General features: G+C 40.1%; 2 protein-coding genes across 4 annotated transcripts in view; both read left to right on the forward strand.

The window, feature by feature from the left end:
• Positions 1 to 1,940: 1,940 nt before the first annotated feature.
• Positions 1,941 to 5,297, forward strand: rpl22 (ribosomal protein L22). The gene is made up of 4 exons (XM_072381599.1): positions 1,941 to 2,047; positions 2,443 to 2,553; positions 2,869 to 2,993; positions 5,116 to 5,297. The coding sequence occupies exons 1-4, from the start codon at positions 2,036 to 2,038 to the stop codon at positions 5,258 to 5,260; spliced, it is 393 nt and encodes a 130-aa protein (XP_072237700.1). The 5' UTR covers positions 1,941 to 2,035; the 3' UTR covers positions 5,261 to 5,297.
• A 500-nt stretch (positions 5,298 to 5,797) lies between these two features.
• Positions 5,798 to 15,795, forward strand: part of chd5 (chromodomain helicase DNA binding protein 5) — a 39,435-nt gene continuing 29,437 nt past the window's right edge. For all 3 annotated transcript variants that reach the window (XM_072381600.1, XM_072381601.1, XM_072381602.1), the window contains exons 1-2: positions 5,798 to 6,506; positions 13,207 to 13,358. In XM_072381600.1, the coding sequence (XP_072237701.1) occupies positions 6,440 to 6,506; positions 13,207 to 13,358 (219 nt within the window). In that variant the 5' untranslated portion in view covers positions 5,798 to 6,439. The remainder of the gene's footprint in view (positions 6,507 to 13,206; positions 13,359 to 15,795) is intronic.

The raw sequence follows: 15,795 nt of genomic DNA on the forward strand, positions 1-15,795 counted from the left end.
AAAGCTGGACCACCCTAGTCAGAAATGAACGCCAGCCTAAAAAAGTGGGTCTTGAGCTTCGATTTAAAAAGACTGAGATCAGTGGTGGTGCGAATATCTGGGGGCAGTTTGTTCCACAGTCTTTAATATTAGATTGCAAAAAAAAAAACAAGACAGGGTTCATTAAGTTGAAAGTGAGGAATTGCATTGCTTTTTGAACTAATTTTCAGTTGAATTTACATCTGCCCTGCACATCTATTTGCTCTTGTTTTCCATGCCCAACCCTCCCCTCCCTGTTCTTCTCCTCTTCCTCTCACTTCTTTCTTGTTGAGACTCTGCAAGCCTAGGAGCTGCCACTGATCCCCCAAAAAGCCTTCCCCACAACACTATCAATAAATGCTCACATGTGTGGTCTTTGTCCACAAAATAACTCTTGAGTTTGGAACATAAGGAAACCAATTGCTAGTAATTCTAAAAATGAAATATTTCCCTTTCTTGCTAGATAAAGGATTATATATATATATATATATACATGTCTTTATTAGATGACAGCTCTGAACTGTAGGTTTGGGATTGTCTTGCTAAAATGAGGAAAGACTTCGCTGAAAAAATGTGGATGGCAGCATGTGTTTCACCAAAATCTGTTTATTCCCTATCTTTAATGATGTCCTCACAGATGTGAAGGTTAACCTTGTTATGGGCAACGATGTACTCACAAACCATTACAGCTTCTGCTTTTTGAACTGTGCATCAATAGTAAAAAGCTCCCTGTTACCACGGACAAAATGAAGCACTTGTGGTAAATTAATTCTGCCCCCATACTGTTTTAAGTTAAATGTTAGGGATGATTTGCAAAGTAGGTATTCAGAGGATGGGCTGCATGGTGGTGTGGTGGTTAGCACTGTTGCCTCACAGCAAGAGGGTTCCAGGTTGAGGCCTTTCTGTGTGGAGTTTGCATGTTCTCCCTGTGTATGAGTGGGTTCTTTATGGGTACCCCGATTTCCTCCCACTGTCCAAAAACATGCATGTTGGGTTAATTGGTGTCTCTAAAATTGTCCTTAGGAGTGAGCGTGTGTGGCTGTTTGTCTTGTTTTTTTCTCTTTGTGGCCCTGTGATGAACTGGCGACCTGTCCAGGGTGTACCCCACCTCTCACCCCATGACCGCTGGGATAGGCTCCAGTCCCCCTGCGACCTAATCGACGGATTAAGCGGGTATAGAAAATAAATGGATGGTATTCAGATTTTAATTTGAGTGAAAATGTTTATTGTCCTTCACAGAAGAAATTTGGATTATCACAGAACTGAAAACACAGGTGTGATTAAAAACATTAAGTGTCCCAGCATACCTTGAAATGAACCAGTATGCACAACCGCATGACCTTTCCCCAAGGTGGAATGCAGCCATCATTAATAAATCTGTGCATTTCTTGCAATGAGATGTCAGCATGTCTGCTGCAAAACATCACTGTAACAGGGATCAAACTAAATTACTGGTAATTGCCGGCTATTATCAATTTAGTGTTAGAACAACTTTTATCCTTATTTCATTCTCTTTTCATTTTCACCTGGACTGCTGTGATTAATTTTAGAATTCAAGATTTACCATGTGAGCTCATTGTCCACACACAGTGTTTTCCAACTTATCTCACGGTTGTCATGGAGATAGCCCTGCCATCTTGCTGTTGCAGCTTATATCAGCTAATGGCCACAAGTTAGATGTAAAGTTAATTATTATTATCTGTAGATAAATAAGTTTTTCCTCCAGCTGACAAACAGGGATCGCATTCCCTGTGCAGGACATATGTCTAAACTCATTTACAGACTATTTACGCCTCTCGAAGCTCTAATCAACGTATATTATTTAAAGAAAAAAATATTTCACCCAGTTTAATCAGGATAAAGCTAGTGCACAACTATTAACTTTGTTCTTTATAAATATCGGGACAATGGGCTAATATTTATCGAACCCAGATAGCTCGATTCAATCGATTTGGCAGGCGAGTGTTTAACTTCCTGTGCAGCCTTCGCTTCTTCCTTTTTGCTGAATGTCTCAGCCATGGCCCCAATTGTAAGTAAGAAAACGACCTAATAAAGTTCACATTCACGACATAACTTAGCTTGTCTTTTTCACCCACGACTGTGTATAAATCTGGGTACAGAACTATATGGACCACTGACGTTTTAGCTTTTTCATTCGCCATTTTTACTGTGTTGGCTAAAACCACGTTGGGCTAACAGCTAGTGCTAACCTTAGCTAGCAGTGGTTAACGAGATACTTGCAGGAACTCATTTATTTGGCGATACTGAATTTTTCGTTTTGGTAATTGCCTAGACATTCTGATACACATGTAATCAGCCACTTATGATAGTTTGATATTGTCGGCAAACCTACACTCCCTTTGCTGCTTTAGCTACAGTCGTTGTTTGCGTCACTTTGAGAAACCTCCCCGATTTCTGCCCTAGAAGAAGCAGGTGATCAGGAAACAAGGTGGGAAGAGGAAGAAGCAGATCCTGAAGTTCACACTGGACTGCACTCACCCTGTTGAGGATGGCATCATGGATGCTGCTAACTTTGTGAGTAGTTCAGATCAACTTTCATCTTCTCTGCAGCAGATGCCAGCTGCAACATATATTAGGATCAATTCCAGTTCTATATATTAATAACATTCAGTTAAGAGACTTGCAAAAGAAAAAAAAGCACAAGATTTGTTTTTTTGAATGGACCCAAATTTAAAACTTTGCTTGCCTGTTGTTATGGTCTTTAAAAAAAATAGAATAAAATAAACTACTGCTGTGTTGGCATCACACTATTTGTGGCAAAACTTTAGATTTGTCAGCCTGTGGCGAGGGTTATGTGTACCAACTCCTCTGTGTCCTCTGCATGTGCAGGAGCAGTTCCTGCAGGAGCGCATCAAGGTGAATGGCAAAGCCGGAAACCTCGGTGGTGGGGTGGTGTCCATTGAGAGGAGCAAGAGTAAAATAGCTGTCAACTCGGAGGTTCCCTTTTCAAAGAGGTAAATAATGCAGTGCAGCTTTGTCATGCTGTTTGAAACGGTTGAACAGAAGCTCAAGAACGTCAGCGATTCCTAACAACAGCCAATTGTAGCCCTTGTTACAAGACCTTAAAGATGCTATAGTGATTATGTGCCGACCTAACTGTTCCCTCCAGCCACACCTTGACTAACTGAGCAGAAAAACATTAAACATGGCTGCTGTCTCTACTCTCAGGATTGAGAGTGATAGGGCCCGTGTTCACATAACTTTTATTTGGCTGAAAGGCACTGACCAGTACGGTTGACAGTGTTTTACCAGAAAGCCCTCTGATCAGGGGAGCTTTTTTTGTTGTATTCTATAACAAAGTCATGACAACACATCTACACTTTAGCTGTTACCATTGACTGTTAGTCTACCCCTTTTGCCTTTTATATTTTCCAGCCTATTTCCCCAAATACTTTTTGTTAAATGTGGTTTATTTCACCGTGAGCAGCTAATGGAGAACACTTGCTCTTGTGCTGACACCTGGGTGAGCTGATCTCGACTCAGTCTGACAGCTGTAGTGCAGGGAAAAGTCAGTGTGTGACAAGCTGTCAGAGACGTCAGTACAATATAAATCAGTCTTGTGTAAGAGCTACTATTAGGAGTCTTATTTTTGGCCTTTTTTAGGTTTATTACAGAACGATTTGAAGCCGGACTTCTTTTAAATGGTTTGTAGTGCAATAGCCCAAACTTTTTCAGAGAGACAAACAGACCTGTAGAGTGTCTCTGTGCTCTGCTGTCACCTGTGGGATAGACTGCTGGTCATTTTCACTTCAGCACACCGTTTTAGCTTTGTCGCCATTACGTTTTCATTAACTACTACTATCATCAGCAGTATGTCTCCAACCAATCTGCTCCCACAGTCTTTTCTTTGTTCTGATGTTTCTCTCTGACACGTCATGGCCTCTGCTTGGCATAGACAGACAGAGCAAGAACAAGTTTACCATCTATTTTTACTGGGGGTGACAGATTCTGTCCATATGATTGATGATTGGTGCTCAGAAACCACCAGTTATGGTGGTTTAGCAGTCATGAGACACAACATTTTTTTGGGGTCACAAATCCGTCAGGAAAACATTTGACTTGTGAACCCGGGAAGCTGCCTTTGTGAATTGGCTTATTCTCACTTGCAGAATAAATCTGTTAATTTTCCTCTGAAGTTGTATCGACTAGCTCACTTACAACCCTCTTCCAAAATGCAGATGGAAAAAAAAGGGTTGTTGCACATGCATTTTTCATCAAATGAAAATACTTTGACTATGAGTGAGAGTTACTACAGAGCTTATCACGTCTAGCAGGAGCTACGTGTATCACGGTGTAGCGTCAGTGATGAGAGAGACGCTGGAGATTAGCTTGATGGGTCAGGTGGCGAAAGTCTGGCGAAAAATCTTTTAGTATGTACCCACGTGCTTCATAATCATTTGTTCAACTTTGTCCCAAATTAGGCTGTTTTTAGATGTTTGAAATGCTTAAAGGTTGAGTAAAAAGCTGACCAAGCGCGGAGATGCAAGGTGTAGGCGATTTCATGAAGGCACGGGGACGTCGACACACATTTTCAGTTCGTGGTCCATGCCGACAGAGTGGTACTGATGTGACTGAAAACATTTGTGTCGAGTTTATTTTCAAAATATTCTTCCATAAATACCAGAGGGATTGCGAGCAGTATTGTGAGAGTATTAAGGTGTGATTTCGATTAGTCAGTTCCATCAGTGAAACCCACATCTGTTAACAATGAGTTTGCTGGAAGATAACCCCAGCAGAACACCACTACCGCCACCAGAGGGCGTCTTTTGCATTTTAAGCGTTCAGTGGAGCATTTGATATTATCTCAGGAAGAAGTCACTTGACAATGTTTGAAAACCGACCCTGATGTAAGCTGCATCAGGCTGCATCAGGCTTCATTAGGCCTGTAATAAAAACATGAATGAAGAACAACCGCTAACTTTATTTAAACATTTAAAAACATTTTTAAAGATTGGTGACATGGTGCATTGGATGCAACTTCACAGTTCAGTGGTCGTGAAAATGCTATTCAAGTTGATATAAACACGTTTTTGGTTTTTTTATCCTACCCTCTCTTCCTCCCTCATTTCTTTTCAGGTACTTAAAGTATCTTACCAAGAAGTATCTGAAAAAGAACAACCTCAGGGACTGGTTGCGGGTTGTAGCCAACACCAAGGAGAGCTATGAGCTGCGCTACTTCCAGATCAACCAGGACGAGGAGGAGGAGGAGGATGAAGATTAAACTTGACACCAGTCTTAATAAAATGTCACAAGACGAAACAAGGATGATGTCTATTTTCTTTGATATCTCCCCTGTCTCACAACAGTTTCACAAGGTATACCAAAGCTGTTATGAACATGTAATGGTTGAGAAGTTAAAGGCATCCTTCGATGCTAATTGAAACTATTCACACGAAGACTGCCTACAAATTTGTATTTATTTATTGATTTAACTGTGTTTTGTCCCACTCTTGCAATTGAAATCCAAAAATAAGTTCCAGCAGAGCCAATTAAGTGAATAATGGTTAGAACCTGTGCTGCAGTTAAGATGCCTCCAGCTTTTTGTTTGTTTTCATACATGAAGTAAGGCTGAAACTCGTGCTCTCTGTGGGGCATCCAGTGGTACAGCTCTGGTAACCTTGACAACGGATCTCTGGCAGTCAGGACTCCTCACCACATGCAATATTCAGGCTTCACTTCTGAATTTGGTTTTTTTTTTTATGCCAGCGGACACTGAGACCCTTTATCTTAGGCTTGTCGGAGTTTTAGGGTTGTAATGGAGGGTCGGAGTCAGACAAACGTTTTATGACGTCAGTGTTTTTGTCGTTGCAGAGAATGTTTGTGCTCTTTTATCCCCCTCCAGGTTAGACTTCAGATGTAGAGGAAAGGTTCCAAGTCAATTGTGCGGCAGCTGTGCGAGAAGACAGGAGAAGTTTCTGTCGTTTCTTCCGACTTCCAAACAGAAATGTGCAGGCGACGTGCGCGGGAGTGAATACGCCTCTTAGCGGCAAGAGGAGATGCCGCACGGTGTGATTTTTTTTAAACACTACTAGTTTAAGTGGTTACTAGGAGAGTATGACTAACTAGTTGTGGGGGAAATTATGGGATGCATCGTCATGGCAACAGACCAGACGTCACAATCTGGGCATGTGTGTTCCATTTTTGTCTTTCTTATTTTTCAGACTGCAAGACCTGGATAGAGATCAGTTGAAAAAATATTAATGTTTTATTTTCTTATTTATTTATTTTTTCATCTCGGCAGAAAGCCCCATACTCACAGCAAAACAATTAAAAATTAAAAATTTGAACAGAGCGACGAATACAGTTCTTTCGGGTGAAGAAAGAGACTGGGCTGCGGCGTCTGGAGGGTTAACTTTCTGTATTCCCAGCCTAAAAGAGGTTTGGGGGCTATGAGGTAAAGATGCCGGGGTCGCTGAGTAATGAAGACGAGGGACAAGACGACATGGATTTTGAAGACGATATGCCAGGTGAGGGAAAAGGGGGAGGCGGGGTGTCCTTCAGATTATTTTGCGCCGCTACGCCTTGAATGCGGGGAAAAGGGCTTGTCCTGCGTTCCTGAGACCAAAGAGGAGGAGGAGGTGGGGTGGGGTGCAATAAGCAGAGTCATGCCATAATTCCCTTTTTTCCCCCTTTTGTACGACCTGGTGTCTTAAAGGTGGAAGCGTGTTTTGGGATTTAACACCGGCTGTCCTCACATTCTGCCAGCTTTAAATGGATGATGGAAACCCTGCTGCATGGTTTCTGTGGGCTGTGTTTTCTTTCACAGGCTGCCTGCACAAGTTAAAGGCTTTAGGTTACCTCAAGTGCAAAAACACAAGTTCTTTCCCAGAGTGCGGTTATAATCGTGACAGTTTATCAGTTGCCGTGTCAATGTAGTCTATACTGTGATGATTTTATTTAATGTGTGCATGTGTTTTTAAGTGAAAATGGGCTACAGGGACAGCATCCGCGTCCATGCTGTAAAAGATGCGCTGTCACAACGCTTGTGATCAGGAAGCTCCTCAAACTTTAATTTGTTCCCGGCACTGCATGGCCGAAGAGGTATGGAAGCCACGTGTGGGGTACAGTAAACCGTGAAGTGTGTTTTGTTGCCTTGGGCACGGATGACAGTGGTTAAGTCCCCAGCATCCCTTCAGCTTTAACTGAGATCACCTCCAACCCATATTCCTGATATGCAGCTCATCCTAATCACACGACAGCTTCATTCAAGCCGACATTCTAGTGTTATTCCTTCTGGCTGCTAAATGAAAATGATGCCCACCACAACACTGAACCAGCTGTGTTCTACATAATATTGTCTCTTCTTAAAAGGGCTAATTTCTAATTAAGTCAAATAGCTTAAGATTTCGAACGTATACATTAAGCTTAATTATGCCCATTTTAATTTCTTGTGGCTTTTTTCTGCCAGCAAGTCTTAATCATGAAGCTACTCAGTTGGGAAATTATTTTTACGTTTATTTAAACTTCTACCCATGATGTTCTTCATGTGCAGCTAAAACCTTTTGTCACCAACATCATTCTCAGTCAAACAAGGCCCCAAACTGCTAAGGATCTTTGTCTTAGTCCAGTCCAGTCTCTGGAGCTAAGGTGACAGAGTTTTGCATCCTGAATAGCCAGGCAACAGTTTGGTCAATGGACTCACAGATTTGATATATTTCACTTGTGCAGCTTGCTCTGAGCATCAAATGGTTGGATGTCAGAGGCAAGACTTTAATGATACAGCATTGCCCTCTCTTTTACTTTCATGTCACAATGTGGAAAAGTTGTGGGTTATAAAATTAGTAGAGAGTGAAAAGAAAGTTGTGTGTAAAATCTCAAAGCAATGTTTTCTCATAGATGTTACTGCTGAATTATTCAGTGTTACAGAGATTTGAAAGAATGAATTTCACATTTAGTTCAAGTTGAACTCTATGCTTTATGAATGATTTAAAAAAGGCTTTACTGGGATATATGTTTGATATTGCACCATAATGGCATGGCTTAACTTTACTGAAACATGATTAGAAGTAGTCACATGATTGAGTTGCCGTAGTGCAATTCTTGCTCCTTGAAATTCTGTAGCTGATATATTTTGTACCATTGCAACAAAAGGGTGGAAGAATAAGTACATCATAGTCGTACATCATAGATTACATTTAACATTAACAAGGCATATTAACTACTTTTGCAAGGATTTTTTGTCATATAGTTTTACACATTTTGTGACATAACTCATATGTATAGATATATGATTTCCTTATAGGAACAACACTGTAAGTTCTTAAGCCAGATCAATGTCTGCTTTTTGTGTTGATTTTGAGCGGTCGGGGTAAAAGACAGAGGGAAAAAAAAAGATGGAGAAACAAAGGGATGTTCAAGCATCAACCTGTGACTGTCAGGCGTAGCCTGAGGGAGAACACAATCAATGATGTGTGTCCCAAACAAGCCAGCAGTTGGTTAAATGTGCGTGCAAAAGGGAGAAGACATGTGAATAGTGTTTGAAATGTTATTGTTTGAATGTTTTAGGAATGTTAGATTTTTATAGGATTATTTTGTTGGTTTGTCTAACATCTAAATACTTCACTGATCATGATAAAATATTACAAATCTATTCTTATGATGCTGATGCAGGAAGTGATCTACATATAGTTAACCTCCATCAACAAGCATCAAAGTTACTGGCAATGTCAAGGATCCAGGTCATACTTTTCCCAGCATCAGGATGCCTTCTTGCAATTATACATTACATGGTGGAAGTACATCCAAGGGGAATTACACACCTCAAAATGCTGTCTTTTCACTACCATTATTTGTCATGGCACATGGCGTGGCCTAAGTCCCTTTGTTTCATTCTGGATACTTACATTGTCAGAGACTGTGCCACCGTGTTTTCTGTTTTAATTGCTTTCTTCTTCCTCAAAACTAAAAGATTATCATGGGCTTTTGTGTGACTGCAAATGTTATCCCCAATTGGATAGGGTACTATTTTTGGATTCCTCTCTGTGAAAGTTGACACAATTTTTTTTCTCCTGTGCGTGCACATTGCCTAAGAATAAAAGATGCTTTTTAATGTGTCTGTATATTCACACATGAGAAATGTAGCATTTAAAGTTTTTTTTTTTTCGCCTATACTGGACCCATTTTAAATCTTTAAGATACAGGATTCTAATGATTCTATATGGCTTTAACCTTCCAGCACTTTGATGTTTTCATTTTCTAAGAGTAGCTTCTGGGCATCTTTGTCTGAATTCATTTGAAGCGTGTACTTAACCATAAAGAAAGGATGTAAATATTTTTCAGCTTTTTGTAAGAATTAATGCTTGACAACATGAAGTGGGAATTTACTCAGGGGTCGACAGAGAAGAGACTGATGTGCTTTCTGGTACACTCATGAATTTCCCTTCAAAAGGGTCGGTTCATTGACTTAGCCTTGGTGTCATCCCATCACATTTTACAGAGGCTTGTTTGCCAAGTGGAGCTTTCGTCATATTTCTAAAAGAATCTGGTGCCAGAACTCCCTTTGTCTCATGACTGAGCAACCTCCCCTCCTTTCAGCACCTGACACGACTTGGTCCATTCACAAAGCAGAAATCTTTTCCTGATAGCTTTATCTGCTGGGACTTTGCATGCCATTTACTTAAAGTAAAGTACAGATTTTAAGGGTATGTAGGTGTTAAAAGCAGATTTTTTTCTTTCTTTTGGTATAAAAAGCACAAGTTACTTTAAAAGCATTGTTCGATATAAATCATTTAAAATCAAGACTACACATCTCTGTCACTATTACAAGTACAGTGGTTGCTAATAGAAAAATGTGATCCTTGTGTTAGCATGACAAATGCCAACATTTCTCAATGAGCACTAAACGGAAAATACAGCAATTGTACAGAACAAATAAGAATTTGACCAAATAAAAGTGCAGAAATAGAGATAATTCTCACAAATTTCTTTATGTTGATGTATATAGACCTGTCAAAATGATCAAAAATATTAATTTAATGGCAATTACTGGAGCTAATTATGGTAATTTTCCATAACTGTCCTAATCAGTGGGTGAAACAAACAGCGATGGTAAGCAAACAGGATTTTTTGAGTTCCAATATTGATTGCATGCACTTAATTTTGAGCATTAACGTGAGAAAGAAAAATAAATCATTAATAGCACTTATCTGTATGACAACCAGCAACCAAAATTTCAAAATCACAAAAGGAAAATGGGAGCGCTGTATCTCATGACAATCCAGCCAACTGCCATATAAGTTGCCAGGAAAATGTTTGAAAAACATCAGTTTCAATTGGATTAATCAGCTGGGGATTATACATTTCAATACAAAGTTTTATTTAAGTGTTTTGAGTTGTCAATCTACACTTTAGAAGTAAAAAACTAATAACGAGCAGTTTCATTGCCATCCCTAATAGTTGCTAAAAAGGACTTTGACTTGCCAGCTCTAAGTGAATACGGTGTTTCTGACTAAATAATTTAAACCCTATATGAGTAACACTGCATCACCACTGTTAAGTTTGAGTGATTTATTGTACAGGAAGCTGAGCAAGGGACACACACTCTGGCATCATCTGGTATATGTAATCAGTGATGTGTGGTCAGCCTGTCAGTCATCATTCTCTCATAGAAAAGAAAAGAAGTCTGCAGAATGATCGACTGTGTGTTCTATTAAATTCAAAGCTGTCTCCTTACTGCATCTGAGCCATGTTATCATCTGTGCATCTAAAAGAGATGTAAGACTCACTATGTTGCCATCATGTCTCGCCTGGCAGGCAGCTAACCCACATCTGAGACATAAAAGAGCTCCCTGTTTGAGATACTGAATACATAAACTCCAGGCTTTATTTAGCATGTAGAAAAAAAATGAAATAAGTATTTAGAAACATGAGAGGCAGAGAGAAAAAATAGCAGGAAGGACAATCAAGATACCAGATAAATGTTTAAGTAATTTATTTCAGTTTTATAAATAATCATATGTTGTCTTGGAGCACCTTTTTAAATCATCAGAAGTCACCCCCAGTTAGTACTATAGACATTGTGACATATTTCATCTGGTAGCCAGAGGTAATGAATGAGCTTGACACTACTGCTGATTAAAGCTTTGAAATTACAGGACTGTATCTGTGTGCATGGGGTACCTCCTGCTAGCTTTGCTAAGTAGTGGATAAGTGTCTTGTGAGGTTTGTGTGTCTCAGGAATCCCTCCTCCCCAGTCTCTCACTGTAGCTACCCAGGGGAGTGGTATACTGCAGTGCTAGTGTTGGCTGATTGACTCTGATACATGTGCTGCATATTTCATGCCCTCCAGTCTGTCAACACAAGACGCCGACATGCAGATAGATTGACCGGAAGAGACAGAAAGACAGTCAGAGGCGCAGAGTGCAAATGAGACCAGACCAATCCTCACAGGCCAGTTACATCATGTGTGTGTCTCTCTTTCTCTGTGTCTTTACAGTGATGTGTTGTTTGGAGCTGTCTGTCTCCCTTACTTACTCCGCTGTGACCCACTGTGGCATCAGTGAAGTCTGCTGTGCTCAGCAGTCAGCACATTTGTTCACAGCAGCTGTGAGACTGTACAGCTGACAACCAGCAGCCGGTCGCTTTAATCCCAGCAAGCAGTAAAGGCAGAAGATATGTAGAATGTACCTCAGTGGTCCTCCTGGGAGGTACCATTTAACGGCCGGGCAGACATTCCATTTATTTGTGTTTTGACTATTAAAGTTGATTCACACTCAGTGAAGTGTGGTTATGAGGTTTATTTTGCCAAGTACTCCTGCTGGTCTGACATTGATTCATCAAGTTTATTTTCAAAACAGGCCAACTAACTTTTTACTGCACTGTGTTTTCACGATGCGCAGCCTCTTTTGGAAAAAAGATGGGGTGATGTGTCAAATGCAAAAAAATAGAATTGAAATTCTTCGTATTTGATTTAGAATAGTGCGAAGAAAACACATCAACCGTTGAAATCAAGAACATCTGTTGGTTTTAGCTAGACCAGAGGCAATAATCAACAGAATGTTGTATAAAACTATTAATGCTGGAAAGCAATAACCTGGTGTAAAAACAGCATCCAAATCTAATCTTTCAGAGGTAAAGATGGTTAGGGGGTATATCAAAAATACTTATTTTTGCTTTGGTAAATGGTTCAACAATTTAAGAATTAATTTTCACAACATACAATTACAAAAGAATATTTCGTCATTAACAAATTCAGAGACAGTGGAGACATCAAAACTAGTTATTAATCTAAATAGCCATGTTGTCATGGTGGCTTTGCATCCAAAAAGACTCAGAAACTCTGAAAACCACTTTGAGTGAACACAGTCCATCATTGCATCCATTAATGTAAGTTAAAATTGCTGTTAAAAGAAAAAGAAAAAAAGAAAACACATATAAACAAGTTCTAGAAATGCTTGAAGCTCCTCTGCGTCTGTGGATTGTTATAAACTGACAAGTTAAAGACCAGAATCTGTGATGACATTGGGGTAAATTAGTGCAAATACTGTAACATGGGTTACTGCAGATCTGTTGATGTGCCATTAATGCTGAACAATATATTGATTTTGGAGCAACATTCACTGGCAGCCTTACAAATTCCTTTTGGCGACGGTTTTTCTTATTTCAGAAAGACAATCCCAAACCATACAATGCATGCACTAAAACAGCGCATGAGTGAAGTAGTCTGGATACTAAACTGGCCTGTGTGCAGTCTACATCTGTCACCACTGAAATTATTTGGAGCATTATGAGACAAAAAAAAGCAAGCTAGGGAAACCCTGCACATCAAGGGTACCCTTTACATTGAAAACTGACACAGTTGGTCCCTTACCAAGCTTCAGCATGTGACAACTTGGCAGTGTGTGGATTGCATTGTGAGCAACTTCCTGATATTGAGATATTGGTGATATTGGTCCCTTCTTTTTCTACCAAAATAACAGCAAACCTGTGTAATTTTTCAACCTAACAAACTCAAGAAATCGATAACTTGGTTAAGATACACAATGTAAAAGCTAAGCTGCAGTGTCATGATGCTGTGTGCTTCATTAAGGATGAATTTGTTAAAAAAGTCTTCAAACTCAAAATTGTTTGGATCTTAATGTTTGTTCAGCGTGGTACATTTATTGTATGCTACTGTATACAGTATATTGTTTTCTTTAGTTGATAATGGGCCTCTTTCTGTGTTTTTAGATGACGATGATGAAGGTGAGCGCAACAGTGTTCCCCTCATGCCCCTCGCCAGCTTCTTCTCTGATGATGACTCCCTTAAACAGCAAAAGAAGAAGAAACCCAAAAAGATGAAAGAGGGGAAAATACCCAAAGTAAAGAAGAGGAAAAAAGAGGTAGGCTGTAATTCACAAGCTGCCCCATCTGTCATGACCTTGGACACTACAGTTTGGCAGGAATTTTGGATCAGGCTGTACCCAGCATTCTCTGTTTCTCACATCATTGCTCTTTTGATGTCTTTGCAATTGGATCAAAGGTGTGTTTTGGCTGCTGGACTACCTCTGTAATCTAAATGAGAAGCGGTGGACTGTCTCAGGCCAAGGGGAGGTTGGCAGCAGCGTCACAGTTACTGCCAGTGTGAGCTGTGGGCACCAAATGCCAGTTTAGAGTGTGGATTTGTGCCTGCGGTACTTGTGCTGATGGCAGGGACTGTGGGTCATAGTCACAACATTTCTGCCAAGCAAGCAATTGGCATCTGCGCTTTGAAAACACGGCTTTGACAGTACAGCTTCTCTTCTACCTTTTAGTCTTCAAAATGATAGAACAGGTCAGAGGATTTGCTCTTGGCATGAACATCAGTGTCATTTCAATGTTATTGCAAATTTAAAAGTGAATCTGGACTCAGCAAACTAACTTTAATGCTTTGACTTTTGCTCTGTGTATTTTTTTGTGTCCACTGTTTATTAAGGCTTTATACAACATCTAATATGAATTGATCAAATGTTTTCATTTTAGTTTTGTCATAAATATATATATATATATATATATATATATATATATATATATATATATATATATATAAAAGAAGCAATGGTCTATGATTGCTTAAAAGCTCTATCAAGCTGAGGAAAACTGTATTTAGATGATTATTATCATCTAAAGGGTGTGTATGTCTAATGTGTGCATGTGACCCACCATTAAGATTGATTAGGACGTCTTTATAGGACATTGTACAAAAAGTCAGTGTTTCATGAAGACATCTTTATCTAACTTAATTTTCCAAACACACAAGCTTAGTAATTACAGGAATTTGCTGCATTGCCAGAAATTTCTCTTCCTGTGTTGGCAGTGGCTTTAACAGTGTCAGTGACATGGCCAGGATGTTTCCCACTGCTGGCTTGAGCTGCCAGCAGTGCTGTGAGGAGCTTGACTGGCCAGGCTGCCACCCAGCCCCTTGGCTGCTTGTGGTAAACACTGAGCTCTGTTGGGTCTCACTGAGCTAATGAGGAGTGAGGGGGGCTCCCACTAATCCTTTTTTTCTAGTCTTTTTCACACACAGTCTCTGTATTCTCCTTTTTCCCTCTTGTCTCTCACGTGCATCCCCTCACTTCACCTTTGTTATGATACCGCTTCTTTTCTTTCTTTCTTTCTCTCCCTCCCTATGAACTACAGCTGCAGCTGTAATTCACTTCCGATCGCTCCCCAAGGGTTGCTGTCAGACAGGGTCTAAAGGTAAATTGGGGTCAGAAACTGTCAGTGGCATATCCCAGTCTGAGGTCAGAGCTGCTGGCAGGAGGAATGGGAGCAAGGGAAATATTTGCTTTCCCTTTCTCATTTGCAGTTAAACAAAGATAGTCCTAGAGAATGCAATATTATGGAAAAACAGAAAAAAAATGTATAGACAAAAAGAAGAGGCTGCATTTTGGCCACTGTAAAACCGAACTGTCAGAAAGCTGCTTGTAGCTTGAACATTTGCTGAGATACAGTCTGTTCTTCTCATTTTTTATAACTTCACTATCCTTTCTATGATTGTGAGTCAACAAAGAGCCACTTCTGATTTCAGTGAAAAAGAAGATGCCGTTTTTTTGTAACCATGAAGCCTTTTTATAGTCTAGGTTTTTTTTTTAAACTATTTTTTTCTTATTGAGCTGTATTTTATGGAATATCCACATCTTCATTCATTTGATATTTTCTGTGGCATCTGCTGCAATCTCCCTAAGGCAGAAACATTATGAGGAAGCCTCTAATTTGATTATCTTATCAGCGTTTATCTGATTTTCTTCCCTGTGAAAGTACAAGCACCCTCTTTGCTGCTGTTCTCTTGTATCCTCTTCTCTTTAATGATATGTGTTTAACATTGAACTCTGGGCCACCATGAGGTTGTTGCACAGCTCTGCCTCGTCCTTGTAGTTGCTCTCAACGGCAGTTCTGCTTCTTTGCTTTTCTCTCCTCCACCTCCATCTACTCCCCCATCCCCCATCCACAATCTTCAATTTACTCTCTCTTTCTTTCTCTCCTTCTTCTTATGCATAAATGAGATTTGTCTAGACGGGTGCAGGAGCACCAGCTCTGCAACCACAGGCCTCTGCATAACAAGCTCGTTATGCAAACGTGTCTGATTGGATGGCTCTGTTCCATTGGCTGCCACTGTGATAGAGTGTGTTTGTATGTGTGGCATGATAGAAATGAAAAGTGAGAGAGGAAAAAGAAAGGGGAAGAAGTTAAGAGATAGACTGAGAGAGAAAATAATGTGGTGAAGGGGTGAGGGAGGGGAACTATAAGATGTGAGGGAGAGAAAGTGAGAGGAGGAAGATGAGGAGGGGGGAGAAAAAA

This window comes from Leuresthes tenuis, unplaced genomic scaffold (genome assembly GCF_036924035.1).
Source record: "Leuresthes tenuis unplaced genomic scaffold, fLeuTen1.0.hap1 SCAF_3, whole genome shotgun sequence".
Taxonomy (NCBI): domain Eukaryota; kingdom Metazoa; phylum Chordata; class Actinopteri; order Atheriniformes; family Atherinopsidae; genus Leuresthes; species Leuresthes tenuis.